This window comes from Hemitrygon akajei, chromosome 23, assembly GCF_048418815.1.
Source record: "Hemitrygon akajei chromosome 23, sHemAka1.3, whole genome shotgun sequence".
Taxonomy (NCBI): domain Eukaryota; kingdom Metazoa; phylum Chordata; class Chondrichthyes; order Myliobatiformes; family Dasyatidae; genus Hemitrygon; species Hemitrygon akajei.
Window position 1 is genome coordinate 2,231,676 of NC_133146.1, and position 19,438 is coordinate 2,251,113.

Consider the following 19,438-nt stretch of genomic DNA (forward strand, 5'->3'; position numbering starts at 1 on the left):
CTGGGTCTGTACTCACTGGAGTTTAGAAGAATGAGAGGGGATCTCATTGAAACCTTTTGAATATTGAAAGGGCTAGAGAGAGTGTGTGTGAAGAGGATGTTTCCTATAGTGCATGAGTCTAGGACCAAAGGGTACAACCTCAGAATTTAGGGTCATCCATTTAGAACAGAGATGAGAAGGAATTTGTTTAGCCAGAGGGTGGTGAATCTGTGGAACTCATTGACACAGACACCTGTGCAGACCAGTTCACTGGGTCTATTTAAGATGGAGGTTGATAGGTTCTTGATTAATTAAGGTGACAAAGGTCATGGGGAGAAGGCAGGAGAATGGGGATGAGAGGGATAATAAATCAGCCATGATAGAATGGCAGGGCAGACCTGATGGGCCGAATAGACTAATTCTTCTCCTATGTTTTATGGTTTTATCGTTACAGAGGAAGGTTTTCTAAGGCTTCTGAAGGATATAGATTAGATGGAAAGTTAAGCAGAACATTGACAGATGGAATTTAATCCCAACAGTTGTGAGTTGATGCATTTTGGGAAGTCAAAGGGGATATACCTTTACAGCAAATAGTAGTTGCTAAGGAATGTAGTTGAACAGAGTAATAGTTCCTGAAAATGTAGGTAGTAGGATGGTGAAGAAGGTACATGACTTACTTGTCTTCATCGGTCAACCAGGGGTTCCCAGCCTTTTTACTGTCGTGGGCCAATACCACTAAGTAAGGACTCTGTGGATCCCAGGTTGGGGAACTCATGGTATATAGAACTCCTGGTACTTACAGAAGTTGTGAAGTTATTTTGCAACTTTGCAAAATACTGGTCAGACTGCATTTTGAGTAATGTGTACACTGCTAATCTCCACATGATAGAAAGGATATAGTTGCACAGAAGATTGCACTGGAGATTCACCAGAATGTTGCCTGAGTTGGAGGACTCTAATTATGGGGAGAGATTGAGTAGGCTCAGCTGGTTTTCAATAGATTTAAGGATGATGGGGTGTGATCTCATAGAGGTGTATAAGATTATGGTTCATAGATAAGGTAGATAGAATCTTTTCCCCATGGTGTAGATATCCAAAATAAGAAGGCATAAGTTCTAGAGGAAGAAGTTTTAAAGGGGATTTGACACAGAGAGTTGCTGAGATCCAGAACTTGTCGCCAAAGGAGGTGGTGGAATCAGATACAGACCTTATGTAGGCAAATAGTAAACAATGTAGATGGGCAAAAAGATCAGCACGGACATGGTGGTGTGAAGAGACGATTTCAGGCTTTTGTAAAATATGAGCTAGTAAAAGCAAATAATTTTTTATACTTATTTGACAATTTTACATTAATTAGACAGTAAACAGAATATGCATTTTATTTATATTTATGCTGATTATGCAAAAAGATGATTCCCCCAAAGCTGGATACCCTCCCTAGTGGTTAATATAACTAACAGCATGCTCATATGCAACTCTGTGATCATAAATATTCTATATTTAACAAATGTCGCCTATATGACACAGCACATCCAGGAGCAATGAACGGACCCTTTCATGAAGGTGATCATGACATTGCCTTGCATTAGGAATTTGATCAAGAACTTTGCTCCATGTTATGTTCCCTAGCTTTTAATGTTCCACTCCACATCTCTTTCTTGAGCAAGAAGGTAAACAAACCAGTACTTGCCCGCATCCTTTTAAGTTTCATTTGCATCACAACACCAGCCTCATCTACTTGGCCTCTAATTTCCTCAAATATTGATGGCCCAAGACACATGCATTTCTTCCAAATCTAAATCAAGAAATATCACATGGGGAATCAAATGCTTATGCCCAATGACATCTTATAGCAGAGTTCCAAATAACCACTTCTGAATGCTACATCTTTGAACAGTAAAGAAGCTAAATATTGAAGTGATCACCAGATTGTACCTGTTCCTTTGTGCTTCTTTCTGTCTCTGGTTCTGGAAGCCTACTGCTCCTGGGAGATGAACGTTTTTTCGAAGAACATTGACTATTTTCTTCATCGACCTGCAATCGCAGCAAGAATGAGTTTGCAACATTGAACCTGTCTTGAGCAGCAATAAAGTACAATGTAAAATTATCTGGGGCTCAGAGTTAGACCTCTAGCCTCAGGCAGAAAGTTCTAGTTTCAAATTTCACTTCACATTCACATGCGGACACCAGACTGCAATGCTGAAAGAGATGTTGGAGATGTTTACTCAGGAGTGTAAAAGATCCAATGGCATGATTGTGAAAAAGGTCTCTGGAACTCTGGCCCTCAAACATCACTAATAAAGATGATAGACAGTGGTTAATGTAACTCCATTAGAGCCTGGAGCATTGGAGTTTGAGTTTGATTCCAACACCGTCTGTAAGAAGTTTATCCGTCCTGTGCGTGAGCGCATGGTTTTCACCTAGGTGCTCTGATTTCTTCCCACAGTCTAAAGGCATTCAGGTTAGGAGGTTAATAAGTCGTTGTAAGTTGTCAGTGATTAGGCTTGGATAAATCAGTGGGTTGATGGGCGGTGCAGCTGATTGGGCCGGGAGGACCTGTTCTGCTCTGTATTTCTAAATCAAATCAAATCTGGGTGCTCAACAATGAATCCTTTGAGCTCATCTGTGGGAACAACTTAATTGTTGTCTTTGAAGTCTCTCTTTTTCCTTTTCAGGATGGATGGGATTCTGTTGAAGACCTTAAAATCCAAAGAGCGCAGCTTAGAAGAAGAGCACGCGTTCTGAGCTCCAGGTTTTGTAGCCCTGTGGATGGGTTGATTCTAAGCCAGTGCCGCTGACTGGAGCATTAGAACATAGAACATAGAATAGTACAGCACATTACAGGCCCTTTGGCCCACAATGTTGTGCTGACCCTCAAACCCTGCCTCACATATAACCCCCCACCTTAAATTCCTCCATATACCTGTCTAGTAGTCTCTTAAACTTCACTAGTGTGTCTGCCTCCACCACTGACTCAGGCAGTGCATTCCACGCACCAACCACTCTCTGAGTGAAAAACCTTCCTCTAATATCCCCCTTGAACTTCCCTCCCCTTAACTTAAAGCCATGTCCTCTTGTACTGAGCAGTGGTGCCCTGGGGAAAAGGCGCTGGCTGTCCACTCTGTCTATTCCTCTTAATATCTTGTACACCTCTATCATGTCTCCTCTCATCCTCCTTCTCTCCAAAGAGTAAAGCTCCCTTAATCTCTGATCATAATCCATACTCTCTAAATCAGGCAGCATCTTCGTAAATCTCCTCTGTACCCTTTCCAATGCTTCCACATCCTTCCTATAGTGAGGCGACCAGAACTGGACACAGTACTCCAAGTGTGGCCTAACTAGAGTTTTATAGAGTTGCATCATTACATCGCATCTCTTAAACTCTATCCCTCGACTTATGAAAGCTAACACCCCATAAGCTTTCTTAACTACCCTATCTACCTGTGAGGCAACTTTCAGGGATCTGTGGACATGTACTGCCAGATCCCTCTGCTCCTCGACACTACCAAGTATCCTGCCATTTACTTTGTACTCTGCCTTGGAGTTCGTCCTTCCAAAGTGTACCACCTCACACTTCTTCGGGTTGAACTCCATCTGCCACTGCTCAGCCCACTTCTGCATCCTATCAATGTCTCTCTGCAATCTTCGACAATCCTCTACACTATCTACAACACCATCAACCTTTGTGTTGTCTGCAAACTTGCCAACCCACCCTTCTACCCCCACATCCAGGTCGTTAATAAAAATCACGAAAAGTAGAGGTCCCAGAACAGATCCTTGTGGGACAACACTAGTCACAACCCTCCAATCTGAATGTACTCCCTCCACCACAACCCTCTGCCTTCTGCAGGCAAGCCAATTCTGAATCCACCTGGCCAAACTTCCCTGGATCCCATGCCTTCTGACTTTCTGAATAAGCCTACCCTGTGGAACCTTGTCAAATGCCTTACTAAAATCCTTGTAGATCACATCCACAGCACTACCCTCATCTATGTGTCTGGTCACCTCCTCAAAGAACTCTATCAGGCTTGTTAGGCACGATCTGCCCTTCACAAAACCATGCTGACTGTCCCTGATCAGACCATGGGTCTCTAAATGCCCATAGATCCTATCTCTAAGAATCTTTTCCAACAGCTCTCCCCCCACAGACGTAAGGCTCACTGGTCTAACTACCCGGACTATCCCTACTACCTTTTTTGAACAAGGAGACAACATTCGCCTCCCTCCAATCCTCTGGTGCCATTCCTGTGAACAACGAGGACATAAAAATCCTAGCCAGAGGCTCAGCAATCTCTTCCCTCGCCTCGTGGAGCAGCCTGGGGAATATGCCGTCAGGCCCCGGGGACTTATCCGTCCTAATGTATTTTAACAACTCCAACTCCTCCTCTCCCTTAATATCAACATGCTCCAGAACATCAACCTCACTCATATTGTCCGCACCGTCATCAAGTTCCCTCTCATTGGTGAATACCAAAGCGAAGTATTCATTGAGGACCTCGCTCACTTCCACAGCCTCCAGGCACATCTTCCCACTTTTATCTCTAATTGGTCCTACCTTCACTCCTGTCATCCTTTTGTCCTTCACATAATTGAAGAATGCCTTGGGGTTTTCCTTTACCCTACTCGCCAAGGCCTCATGACCCCTTCTTGCTCTTCTCAGCCCCTTCTTAAGCTCCTGTCTTGCATCTGATCCTTGCTTCCTAAACCTAATGTATGCTACCTTCTTCCACCTGACTAGATTTTCCACTTCACTTGTCACCCATGGTTCCTTCATCCTACTATTCTTTATCTTCCTCACCGGGACAAATTTATCCCTAACATCCTGCAGAAGATCCTTAAACATCGACCACATGTACATAGTACATTTCCCTGCGAAAACATCATCCCAATTCACAACCGCAAGTTCCAGCCTTATAGCCTCATAATTTGCCCTTCCCCAATTAAAAATTTTCCTGTCCTCTCTGATTCTATCCTTTTCCATGATAATGCTAAAGGCCAGGGAGCGGTGATCACTGTCGCCCAGATGCTCACCCACTGAGAGATCTGTGACCTGACCCGGTTCGTTACCTAATACTAGATCCAGTATGGCATTCTCCCTAGTCGGCCTGTCAACATACTGTGACAGGAATCCATCCTGGACACACTTAACAAACTCTGCCCCATCTAAACCCTTGGAACTAAACAAGTGCCAATCAATATTGGGGAAGTTAAAGTCACTCATGATAACAGCCCTGTTATTTTTGCACCTTTCCAAAATCTGCCTCCCATCGTGGGAGATATTGGAACATCAGGAACAGCAGATCCGCTGTTGCGAGCTCTGCACTTGGTGAATCATGTTCTCTGTTGTTGCTGATTCTCTGACAGGAGAACTTGGAAAAAAAAGCAGCATGACAGTCTTTTAGCACTGTAAATCAATGAATTGTTTTGTTAAGTCTCCCCTCTCACTGTGAAAGGGGGCACCTCTTTTTCCCTTTAATGGGGTGGGGAGAGGGAGAGAGAGCATTTTGTTGTACTGCATCTCATGGTCTTTATCGGGGGCTTTGCTATTGCTTGCTTGGTTTGTGGAGGGTGCTCATGCTTTTTGCAGAAGTGGTGGGTGGGGGACGGTCGTTGCTTTGCTAATGCTTGTATGTGTGGGGCTTTGGGGTTCTAATATTTTACCTCACTCATTCTTTGGAGCAATCCTCTGTTTTCATGGATGTCTGTGAAGAACAAGAATTTCAGGATGTATGTTGTATCATTCTCCGATGTTAAATGGAATAACAGAACTTTAAAAATAAATAGAACAGTGCAGCCCTGTACAAGGACCTTCTGCCCATGATGTTGTGCTGACCATTTAATCTACTCTGGGGTCAAACTAATCCTTCCCTCCCACATAACCCTCTATTTTTCTTTCCTCTATGTGCCTATCTAAGGATCTCTTAAATGTCTCTTAAAGTAACTGCCTGTACCACCTCCCCTGGCAGCACGTTCCTCACACCCATCATCTCTGTGTGAAAAAACCCAAACCTACCTCTGCCATCCCCTCTATACTTTTCTCCAGTCTTCTTAAGATTTTGGCTGCTCATGTTACGCATTACCACCCGGGCCAAAGACTCTGGCTATCCACTTTTCATATTGTACACCAAGATGATCTTTTGGGAGTTTTGCTATGTGATTATTGGCTGCTGAAATTTGTACATTACGCTTCAAAATTAATTACTTAATTCTAAAGTGCTCTTGAATATCAGAAGGTTCTCAATAAATGCAAGTATTTCATTAATTAAGGAGTCTCCACTGCATAAAATGAGTTTTGTGGCAGCTCTGCTTTGATTCTAATCAGATAAAGTGGCTCAGACTGACTGAGGAAGTGGAAGTGGAACAAAAACAATGCACCACTGAAGCTGTGTCTATAGGGCATTATTGGGGAACTGAAAGATGAGTTTTGTTATGCACCTAATGACACTATTTTAGATCAGAGAGCCTGAAAGAACAACTGTTTCCATTTTCCTGTTGCCACCCACATGGGCACATGACTAGAAATATCAAAATATTTTACATAAGAATCTGTCTTTGGAAAACATTAAAGCAAATACTAGAAGAAAGGGTAAATACTGTTATTCCAAACTATTCTTCTCGTCTCATTTTTACAACTTGCAGGTATATGAGGTTAAGAAAAATATTCAGAGCATTTTAAATGTATTAATTTCATGTGGTGTTTGCACTTGATTCATTTATCCGATGAGAAGGAATGGAGAACCATTGAAGATGTTACATTAAACAATCAAATAAATATAAGTACAGTCCAGATCCATTTTTGCAACATCTGTTGTTAAAATGACAGTATCCAGTGATCACCACAGCCCCAACTGAACAACAATGTAAATGCATCTATCCCCAGGGTTGAGAATGCCTTCATTTGATGAATTTGCAGAGATCATTGTATATACACTACATCCTTGGAAACCCACCACGAATGGGACTTTACCAGAAAAATAAAAGACAATAGTGACTGATTTTTTTAATTCACTGCCAGGAGAATGGTATGTAATTTTTGTTTTTAATTTAGAGATTCAGCACAGATTAGGCCAGTCTGATACCTGGAACTGTGCCGCCAGCAACCCACACAGGAAAATTTACAATGACCAATTAACCAACTAACCAGGACATCCTTGGACTATAGGAGAAATGAATGTATTCCACAGGGCGGGTGTAGAAACTCCTCACAGAGAATGCTGGGATTGATCTCTGAACTCTGATGACCTGTACTAGCATCGCACCAACTACTGTGGTGTCCTTGTACTTGGAGTCATAAACTTCATGCAGCAAATGCCTGATCAAGTTCGCATAGTCTTCGCTAATGCTCCAGTGAAGGACTATAGGGAGCTTGCTAAAATGGCTGATAGTCCACACTCAGCTGGGCAGCAGTGCATCATTGCACCTCCTTTCTCTACCTCAATAAGCCCGGTCAGCAAGGCCCCCAACATAAGGACGCCTGAGGCTGCAAAACAAATGACACCGGGTTCGTGTTTTTTACCACGCTCGCTTTGGTACGAATGCTAGGAATTGCCGACTGCCTTGTAGCTTCAACAGTGTCAGCACATCGGAACATCAGAGGTCTGAGAACACCGTGGGTTCCAGCTGCCCGGGTCATCTACTGTTCATTACAGACACCCTTTCAGGGCAACTCTTCCTGTGTGACAGGAGCTCAAGTGACAGCATCGCCTATTGATGAGAAAGCAAGAGCGACAAGTCCTCACCAGAGGCTGCCAGTGGCAGCATGATCCAGACTTACAGGACCCAATGGGTGATGCTCTGCTTCAGTGGGCGACATCACACATGGGACTTCATCCTGGCTAGAGTGGCCAGATCTCTGGTCAGTGCAGATTTCCTGTGTGCCCAAGGACTGTTAGTTGATCCTTAGAGCTGCCAGCTTGTGAATGTCAAGGACTTTGGGTTGTTACCCTACTCCCCCAGTAAGTTCCCCACAATGACTCTGTCAACCACATACACCACCGCATGTGAGTTTACTAGAGTGCTGGGTGATTTCCAAACCTCAGCAAGCCCACATTCTCCACTACAGTTACAAAACATGGGGTCGAGCATCACAGTTCCACAACTGGCTCACATGCCTGTCCATGCCTGTTCACATAAACTGGAACCAGAAAAGCTAGTAAGCGCGAAGGCTGAGTTTGTCGACACCGAAAGACAGTGTATGCTGGTCTAATAGCCCCTGGGCTTCACCCCTCCATATGGTCCCTAAATTCAATGGTGGTTGCTGCTCACTGATTACTGATGCTTTAATGAGGCCACCACACCCCTCCCCCCACCCCACCCGATCATCACCTGGTTCCACACATCCAAGACTTTTCAGCCCATTTAGCCAGAAAGTTAATTTTTTTCTAGTCAGTCTAGTTAGGGGCTACCAACAGGTGCCTGTGTGCTCGGAGGATATTCCCAAAATCGTAGTGATAACCCATTGGGCAGAAAAATGCAGCACAGACTTTCCAACGGCTCATAGACTCTGTATTAAAAACCTAAATTTTCTTTTTGTTTACCTGGATGACTAACTTCTCGCCAGTGTGTCCAAATCTGGACACATATCTCATTTCTGCGCACTTTTTCAGTGCTTGAGTTAAGACAGGTTGATTATTAATCTTGCTAAATGCCAGTTTGGGTTGTCATCCATTGACTTGCTCAGCCATCGCTTCTCCACAAAAGGTGTGAAATCCCTCTCATCAAAAGCAGCCGCATTATGGATTTCCCACCTACTAAAAAACTACAGGAGTATTAGGTATGCTGGATTTCATTCCGTGAGTTGCTGACTCGATGCTTCCCCTGTATAATGTGCTGATCAAGTGCTTGACTGGTCAGTGGACATGATTGGGGCATTTGCTGATACCAAAGGAGCTCTTTCCAATACAACCCTATACAACATATAAATGGGAAAAGTACTCTCGTGGCTGGTTGCCTCTCATAACCAGCCGTTGAGTCCGTACACAGAGGGGCTGACTATGCCAGAATGGCAGCTGACCCCGCTACTGACCTAGAGATTCAGGCTTACCGAACAGTGGCCATGGTCCTGTGGTTGGCTTACATTAAGTTCAGGGAAGCTGTAGTTTTTTTCCTGTGCAATGTCTCAACCCCATAGTGCCCGCAAACTAAAGGCAGTCTGTTTTGAACTCCATACATACCCTTTCACATTCGGGCCGGAAGGCCTCATGGAAACTAGTTGCATTAAAGTTTATGTGGCATGGCCTTAGAAAGGACATGCATGATTGGACTGCAGCCTGCGTGGAGTGCCAGCAGGCAAAAATTAACTGTCGTGTTTGGGCACCATTGGCACCTTTTGAGGTTTCTGAGCAATGGTTTGACCATGTTAATGTGGATTTTGTTGGTCTGCTTCCCCCTTCTCACAGTCTCTGGCCATGGTGGACTGTGCCACCAGGTGACCAGAGGTCTTTCACCTAGCATCAATGTCAGCCGCAAATGTTGCTTGGGCATTCATCAGCACCTGGCACCTTATCTGATATTTCAATATGATTGTGTTCAACTTGTAATTTGATAGGGAGAAAGTGAAGTTTGATGTAGCAGTATTTCAGTGGAGTAAGGGAAATTACAGTGGCATGAGAGAGGAGTTGGCCAAAGTAAATTGGAAGGTGTCAGCAGAGCAAAAATGGTGTGTGTTTCTGGGAAAAATAAGGAAGGTGCAGGATATGTGAATTCCAAAAATGAAGAAATACTCAAATGGTGAAATAGTACAACTGTGGCTGACAAGAGAAGTCAAAGCTATTGTAAAAACAAAAGAATTGGCTTACAACAAAGCAAAAACTAGTGGGAAGATAGAGGATTGGGAAGATTTTAAAAACCTACAAAGATCTAAGCAACCTAAGCAACCTAAGCAACTACAAAGATCATTAATAAGGGTACAGATGAAATATGAAAGTAAGCTAGCAAATAATATCAAAGTGGACAGTAAAAGTTTTTTCAAGTATATTAAAAATAAAAAAGAAATGAGAGTGGATATAGGACCACTAGAAAATGAGGCAGGAGAAATAATAACGGGGGACAAGGAGATGGCTGATGAACTAAATGAGTATTTTGCATCAGTCTTCACCATGGACTAACAGTATGGCTGATGTTGTAGTGTGTGAAGGAAGAGAAGTGGGTGCAGTTACTGTTACAAGAGAGAAGATGCTCAAAAAGATGAAAGACCTAAAGGTACATAAGTTACCCGGACCAGAAGAACTGCACCCTGGGGTTCGGAAAGAGGTGGAATTAGAGATTGTACAGGCATTAGAAATGATCTTTCAAAAATCATTGGATTCTGGCATGATGCCAGAGGACTGGAAAATTCAAATGTTACTCCACTTTTTAAGAAGGCAACAGGAAGGAAATTATAGACCAGTTAGTCTGACCTCAGTAGTTGGGTAGATGTTAGAGTCAATTCTTAAGGATGAGTTGATGGAGTACTTGTTGATGCAGGACAAGATAGTACAAAGTCAGCATAGTTTCCTTCATGAAAAATCTTGCCTGATGAACCTGTTGGAATTCTTTGAGAAAATTACAAGTAGGATAGATAAAGGGGATGCAGTGGATGTTGTATATTTGGATTTTCAGAAGGCCTTTAACAAGTTGCCACACATGAGGTTGCTTACCAAGTTAAGAGCCCATGGTATTATAGGAAAGTTACCAGCATGGTTAGAGCATTGGCTGATTGGTAGGAGGCAGTGAATGAGAATAAAAGGATCCTTTTCTGGTTGGCTGCCAGTGACTAGAGGTGTTCCGCAGGGGTCGGTGTTGGGACCACTTCTTTTTATGCTGTATACAAATGATTTAGATGATGGAATAGATGACTTTGTAGCCAAGTTTGCAGATGATACAAAGATTGGTGGAGGGGCAGGTAGTGTTGAGGAAACAGATAGGATGCAGAAGGACTTAGACAGATTAGGAGAACGGGCAAGAGAGTGGTTAATGAAATACAATGTTGGAAAATGCATGGTCATGCTCTTTGGTAGTAGAAATAAATGTGCAGACTATTTTCTAAATAGGGATAAAATCCAGGAATCTGAGATGCAAAGAGATTTGGGAGTTCTTGTGCAGAACACCTTGAAGGTTAACTTGCAGGTTGAGTCAGTGGTGAGGAAGGCAAATGCCATGTTAGCATTCATTTCAAGAGGCCTAGAATACAAGAGCAAGGATATGATGCTGAGGCTTTATGAGGCCTCACCTTGAGTATTGTGAACCATTTTGGGCCCCTCATCTTAGAAAAGATGTGCTGGCATTGGAGAGGGTCCAGAGGAGGTTCATAAGGATGATTGCAGGAATGAAAGGGCTATCATACGAGGAACGTTTGATGGCTCTGGGTCCGTACTTGCTGGAATTTAGAAGGATGGGGGCGGGGGGGGGGGTGGATCTCATTGAAACCTTTCAAATGTTGAAAGGCCTAGACAGAGTAGATGTGGAAAAGATGTTTCCCATGATGGGAGATCTAGGACAAGAGGGCACAGCCTCAGGATAGAGGAGCGCCTTTCAAAACAGAGATGCGGAGAAATTTCTTTAGCCAAATGGTGGTGAATTTGCAGCTACGGAGGCCAGGTCATTGAGTGTATTTAAGGCAGAGATTGATAGGTTGGACATGGCATCAAAGGTTATGTGGAGAAGGCTGGGAAATGGGGTTGAGGAGGAGAAAAAAAGGATCAGGCATGATTGAATGGCAGAGCTGACTCGATGGGCCAGATAGCCTAATTCTGCTCCTATGTCTAATGGTCTTATATTTCCCCCAACTGCGATCCCTAATTCACACCAAACCTCTGGGCTGTGATGGCCCAGGACCTTGACGTTAGGCTGCACCACACCACAGTGCATCACCCAGAGTCCAATGGCCTATGTGGGCGGTTTCACCACTCCTCAATGGCTGCTCTGAGGGCTTCCCCAACAGATGAATGTTGGCATGAACCTCTCCCGGGGGTCCTGCTGGGGCTCAGAACAGTTCCAAAAGAGGACCTGCAGTTGTCCATGGCTGAATCGGTGTACGGGCAGCCATTATGAGTGCCAGGTGATTTTATTACTGACACCATGACTGCCTGGTCAGCCTCTCAACAACATTCCACCCTCCTCAGTAAATTCAATTCCTTTTCACTGTTCCTACCTCCCATCACAGCGTACAGCACTCTTGGGTTTCTGTTGACATACATTCTGCCTCATTTGTTTTTGTCCACCATGATACACACAACATCTCCTTAGATCCATTCCACTCTTTGGAATGGAGAGAAAAGACTTTTATCATGGATAGGAGGGGTAAACCTGAATGTACAGTATTTCAGTAGATTGCTTTATACTGGCCCACAAGTTTTGGAGGATTCTGCTACCATGCCCCTGGCATCATGACATTATCCTAAGAATGTCAACACACCTCTGGATGAGTCAGAGGCATCTGCTGTTCCTCCACCCATGGACCACAAGATGTGAACCGGGTGGCTCGTCCGAGCTCCGATAAGCTCACAGTGCTGGGGGCGACGTTGAGTTTGGGTTCACTTTAAGAGATGGGTCTGACATAATGATATATTATGTAAAGGGTTTTTAATGTTGATTGCAGAACACTTTAGGGTTCATAAGCAGAATCAAAAAGAAGGGGAGTCCATGTCAGCGTATGTGGCTTAATTGAAGAGATTATTTGTAAAAGTATGTAAATGGATACATCCATCATGTCCCCAAATGATACATTCATGCTCATTAAAGTAAAAGCAAATGTACACAGCTCGCTTGTTTTCCTTTCAATTATATTTGACAACACAGCAAACACATGGGTTTCCTCCCTTATTCCAAGATGTACGGTTAGGGTTAGTGAGTTGTGGACATACTATGTTGGTGCTGGAAGCATGGCGATACTTGCGGATTGCCCAACACAATCCTCCCTGATTCAATTTGATGCAAATGACGCATTTCACTATACATTTTGATGCACAGGTGAGAAAGCTAATCTTTCTCTTTTATCATCATACTCTCTTAGACAACGCTAGTATTTGTGTTGGGGACAAATTTAGTCTGCATCCTACTACAGACAATCCCTTTGATCTTTCCATCCCACACTCCCCCTGCAACATAAAACTTACTTTTTTGCCACTGATTTTGATGCAAGGATATTGACCTGAAATGATGCCTCTCTTTCTCTGGCCATAGACTGCCTGATCTGTTGTGTGACTCCATCATTCCTCCCTTAATTTCAGATGACCAAAGAGTTATTTGGCAGTTGCAGAATTTAGGTTGTTACTTCGGAACGATGATGACGACAATGAAGACGATGATGATGATTAAGTTTTGTAACTCCAAAACATAAAACCAATTGAAAACAAAAAGACAGGAGCCCAGGAGAACCTGTCTTAGGAAACGAATGTTGGCTCACAAATAGAGAAAGCTGGAGACAGTGCAAGAGGGAGGATAGGCAGGTGATAGAGAAGGGATGCACTCAGTCTGATGGTTTGAGATGTGTCTATTTTAATGCGAGGAGTATTATGAATAAAGTGGATGAGCTTAGAGCGTGGATCAGCACTTGGAGCTATGATGCTGTGGCCATTACAGAGACTTGGATGGTGCAGGGGCAGGAATGGCTACTTCAAGTGCCAGGCTTTAGATATTTCAGAAAGGACGGGTGGGGGGCAAAGGGGGTGGGGGCATGACACTGTTGATCAGAGATAGTGTCATGGCTGCAGAAAAAGAGGAAATCATGGAGGGGTTGTCTACAGAGTCTCTGTGGGTGGAAGTTAGGAATAGGAAGGGGTCAATAAGTCTACTGGGTGTTTTTTATAGACCACCCAATAGTAGCAGGGACATCGAGGAGCAGATAGGGAGACAGATTCTGGAAAGCAGTAATAATAACAGGGTTTTTGTGGTGGGAGATTTTAATTTCCCAAATATTGATTGGCATCTCCCAAGACGGAGGTGTTTAGATGGGGTGGAGCTTGTTAGGTGTGTTCAGAAAGGTTTCTTGACACAATATGTAGATAAGCCTTCAAAAGGAGAGGCTGTACTTGATCTGGTATTCGGAAATGAACCTGGTCAGATCTCTGAGTGGGAGAGTATTTTGGAGAGAGTGATCTCAATGCTATCTCCTCTACCATAGCACTGGTGAGGGGTAGGAACAGACAAGACAGGGAAATGTTTAATTGGAGTAAGGGGAAATATGAGGTTATCGGGCAGGAACTTGGAAGCATCAATTGGAAACAGATGTTCTCGGGGAAACAAATGGAAGAAATGTGGCAAATGTTCAGGGAATATTTGCGTGGGGTTCTGTGTAGATATGTTCCAATGAGACAGGGAAAGGATGGTAGGTTACAGGAACCGTTGTGTACAAAGGCTGTTGTAAATCTCGTCAAGAAGAAAAGAAGAGCTTACGAAAGGTTCAAAAAACTAGGTAGTGATAGAGATCTAGAAGATTATAAGGCTAGTAGCAAGGAGCTTAAGTATGTGAAGAGCAAGAGGATAAGATGTGAGAGAAGGGAGCTAGGGCTTTACTTTCTGGAGAGAAGGAAGATGAGCGGAGACATGATAGAGGTATACAAGATATTAAGAGCAATAGATAGAGTGGACAGCCAGTGCCTCTTCCCCAGGGTACCACTGCTCAATACAAGAGGACATGGCTGTAAGGTAAGGGGTGGAAGGTTCAAGGGGGATATTAGAGGAAGGTTTATTACTCAGAGAGTGGTTGGTGTGTGGAATGCACTGCCAGAATCAGTGGTGGAGTCAGATACACTAGTGAAGTTTAAGAGACTACTAGACAGGTATATAGAGGTATTTAAACATATAACAATCACAGCACGGAAACAGGCCATCTCGGCCCTCCTAGTCCATGCCGAACTCTTAATCTCACCTAGTCCCACCTACCCGCACTCAGCCCATAACCCTCCACTCCTTTCCTGTCCATATACCTATCCAATTTTACCTTAAATGACACAACTGAACTGGCCTCTACTACTTCTACAGGAAGTTCATTCCACACAGCTATCACTCTCTGAGTAAAGAAATACCCCCTCGTGTTTCCCGTAAACTTTTGCCCCCTAACTCTCAAATCATGTCCTCTTGTTTGAATCTCCCCTACTCTCAATGGAAACAGCCTATTCACGTCAACTCTATCTATCCCTCTCAAAATTTTAAATACCTCGATCAAATCCTCTCTCAACCTTCTACGCTCCAATGAATAGAGACCTAACTTGTTCAACCTTTCTCTGTAACTTAAGTGCTGAAACCCAGGTGACATCCTAGTAAATCATCTCTGCACTCTCTCTAATTTATTGATATCTTTCCTATAATTCGGTGACCAGAACTGTACACAATATTCCAAATTTGGCCTTACCAATGCCTTGTACAATTTTAACATTACATCCCAACTTCTGTACTCAATGCTCTGATTTATAAAGGCCAGCATTCCAAAAGCCTTCTTCACCACCCTATCTACATGAGACTCCACCTTTAGGGAACTATGCACTGTTATTCCTAGATCTCTCTGTTCCACTGCATTCCTCAATGCCCTACCATTTACCCTGTATGTTCTATTTGGATTATTCCTGCCAAAATGTAGAACCTCACACTTCTCAGCATTAAACTCCATCTGCCAACGTTCAGCCCATTCTTCTAACCGGCATAAATCTCCCTGCAAGCTTTGAAAACCCACCTCATTATCCACAACACCTCCTACCTTAGTATCATCAGCATACTTACTAATCCAATTTACCACCCCATCATCCAGATCATTTATGTATATTACAAACAACATTGGGCCCAAAACAGATCCCTGAGGCACCCCGCTAGTCACCGGCCTCCATCCCGATAAACAATTATCCACCACTACTCTCTGGCATCTCCCATCTAGCCACTGTTGAATCCATTTTATTACTCCAGCATTAATACCTAATGACTGAACCTTCTTAACTAACCTTCCATGTGGAACTTTGTCAAAGTCCTTGCTGAAGTCCATATAGACTACATCCACTGCCTTACCCTCGTCAACATTCCTCGTAACTTCTTCAAAAAATTCAATAAGGTTTGTCAAACATGACCTTCCACGCACAAATCCATGCTGGCTACTCCTAATCAGATCCTGTCTATCCAGATAATTATAAATACTATCTCTAAGAATACTTTCCATTAATTTACCCACCACTGATGTCAAACTGACAGGTCTATAATTGCTAGGCTTACTTCTAGAACCCTTTTTAAACAATGGAACCACATGAGCAATACGCCAATCCTCCGGCACAATCCCAGTTTCTAATGACATCTGAAAGATCTCCGTCAGAGCTCTTGCTATCTCTACACAAACTTCCCTCAAGGTCCTGGGGAACATCCTGTCAGGATCCGGAGATTTATCCACTTTTAAATTTCTTAAAAGCGTCAGTACTTCCACCTCTTTAATTGTCATAGATTCCATAACTTCCTTACTTGTTTCCCACACCTTACACAATTCAATATCCTTCTCCTTAGTGAATACCGAAGAGAAGAAATCGCTCAAAATCTCTCCCATCTCCCTCGGCTCCACACATAGCTGACCACCCTGATTCTCTAAGGGACCAATTTTATCCCTCATTATCCTCTTGCTTTTAATATAACTGTAGAAACCTTTCGGATTTACTTCCACCTTATTTGCCAAACCAAACTCATATCTTCTTTTAGCTTTTCTAATCTCTTTCTTAAGATTCCTTTTACATTCTTTATATTCCTCGAGCAATTCCTTTACTCCCTGCTGCCTATATCTATTGTAGACATCCCTCTTTTTCCGAACCAAGTTTCTAATATCCCTTGAAAACCATGGCGCTTTCAAACCTTTAACCTTTCCTTTCAACCTAACAGGAACATAAAGATTCTGTACCCTCATAATTTCACCCTTAAATGACCTCCATTTCTCTATTACATCCTTCCCATAAAACAACTTGACCCAATCCACTCTCTCTAAATCCCTGCGCATCTCCTCAAAGTTAGCCTTTCTCCAATCAAAAATCTCAACTCTAGGTCCAGTCCTGTCCTTCTCCATAATTATATTGAAGCTAATGCTACTGTGATCACTGGACCCGAAGTGCTCCCCAACACATACATCTGTCAGCTGACCTATCGCATTCCCTAACAGGAGATCCAACACTGCCCCATCTCTAGTCGGTACTTCTATGTATTGTTGCAAAAAACTATCCTGCACACATTTCACAAACTCTAAACCATCCAGCCCTTTTACAGAATGAGCTTCCCAATCTATGTGTGGAAAATTAAAATCTCCCACAATCACCACCTTGTGTTTACTACAAATATCTGCTATCTCCTTACACATTTGCTCTTCCAACTCACGCTCCCCATTAGGTGGCCTATAATACACTCCTATCAGTGTTACTACACCTTTCCCATTCCTCAATTCCATCCAAATAGCCTCCCTAGAGGAGCTCTCTAATCTATCCTTCCAAAGCACCGCCATAAGATTTTCTCGGACAAGCAATGCAACACCTCCTCCTCTGGCCCCTCCTACTCTATCACACCTGAAGCAACTAAATCCAGGAATATTTAGTTGCCAATCACACCCTTCCTGCAACCATGTTTCTCTAATAGCTACAACATCATAATTCCAGGTATCAATCCACGCTTTAAGCTCATCCACCTTTCTTACAAAGCTCCGAGCATTAAAATAGATACATTTAAGATACTCTCCACCTCCTCCTCTCTTTTCATCCCTAACAATGCATTCAAATTTATTATCCTTTTCTTTCTTCTCCCCTACATCTTTGGGCTGAGCGCATCCCTTCTCCATCACCTGCCTTTCCTCCCTCACACACTGTCTACTTACTTGCTCTACTGGTGAACTAACCTCCTCTCCCATAGTTTCCTCAAATTGATTCCCGCCCCCCCATCTTACTAGTTTAAAGTCTGCCCTGTAGCCCTAGCAAACCTCCCCGCTAGGATATTGGTCCCCCCAGGATTCAAGTGTAACCCGTCCTTTTTGAACAGGTCACGCCTGCCCCAGAAGAGGTCCCAATGATCCAGAAACTTGAATCCCTGCCCCCTGCTCCAATCCCTCAGCCACGCATTCATCCTCCACCTAATTCTATTCCTACTCTCACTGTCGCGTGGCACAGGCAGTAATCCCGAGATTACTACCTTTGCGGTCCTTCTTCTTAACTGCCTTCCTAACTCCCTATACTCTCGTTTCAGGACCTCTTCCCCTTTCCTACCTATGTCATTGGTACCTACATATACCACGACCTCTGGCTCCTCACCCTCCCACTTCAGGATATCTTGGACCAAGACCTTATATCTTGGATATAAGGTGGGGGTTATATGGGAGGCAGGGTTTAAGGGTCAGCACAACATTGTGGGCCGAAGGGCCTGTACTGTGCTGTATTGTGCTACGTTCTATGTTCTAGAATATGATCTCTTCCTCCAGCAGTTTGTCTGCAACTCTGAGTAGAGATAATATCAAGCACAAAATAGGCATTTCTCATTGACAACTACATTGTTCAATCATGCTTTGTATTTACCGAATAGTATTGACTGCTCTGGCAGCACTTCAATTAATGAAAATCAGGCACTAAAGATCCTTTCTAAAGTGTCTTTGCACTATCATCTATTTCATCTATAGCAGCAGCTTCATACTTAGATTCTACTTTTGCTCACACTCTATGACTATAAGATGAAATTATATTTTGTTTATGGTTGAGGTACAGTGTCCAGTCGTTTTAGCTGCGTTGCCCAGCAACCCCTAATTTCAACTTCGCCTAATCGACAATCACTAATTATCCTACCAATCGCTACATCTTTGCACTGCGGGAGGAAACCAGAGCAAAAAAACATAGAAAACGTACAGCACAATACAGGCCCTTCGGCCCGCAAAGTTGTGCTGAACACGTCCCTACCTTAGAAATTACTAGGCTTACCTATAGCTCTCTATTTTTCTAAGATCCATGTACCTATCTAAAAGTCTCTTAAAAGACCCTATCGTATCCACCTCCACCACCGTTGCCAGCAGCCCATTCCACGCATTCACCACTCTCTGAGCAAAAAACTTACCCCTGACATCTTCTCTGTACTTACTTCCAAGCACCTTAAACCTGTGCCCTCCCATGTTAGCCATTTCAGCCCTGGGAAAAAGCCTCTGACCATCCACACGATCAATGCCTCTCATCATCTTGTACACCTCTATCAGGTCACCTCTCATCCTCTGTCGCTCTAAGGAGAAAAGGCCAAGTTCACTCAATCTATTCTCATAAGGCATGCTCCCCAATCCAGGCAACATCCTTGTAAATCTCCTCTGCACCCTTTCTATGGCTTCCACATCCTTCCTGTAGTGGGGTGACCAGAACTGAGCTCCACAGTACTCCAAGTGGGGTCTGACCACGGTCCTATATCACTGCAACATTACCTCTTGGCTCCTAAATTCAACCACGATTGATGAAGGCCAATATACCGTACGCCTTCTTAACTACATAGTTAACCTGCGCAGCTGCTT

General features: G+C 43.5%; 1 protein-coding gene across 3 annotated transcripts in view; it reads right to left on the reverse strand.

Annotated features, from left to right (window-relative positions):
• rbm20 (RNA binding motif protein 20) overlaps positions 1–19,438 on the reverse strand; it is a 253,185-nt gene that overhangs the window by 28,714 nt on the left and 205,033 nt on the right. For all 3 annotated transcript variants that reach the window (XM_073026846.1, XM_073026845.1, XM_073026847.1), the window contains one exon: positions 1,915–2,013. In XM_073026846.1, coding sequence (XP_072882947.1) covers positions 1,915–2,013 — 99 coding nt within the window. The remainder of the gene's footprint in view (positions 1–1,914; positions 2,014–19,438) is intronic.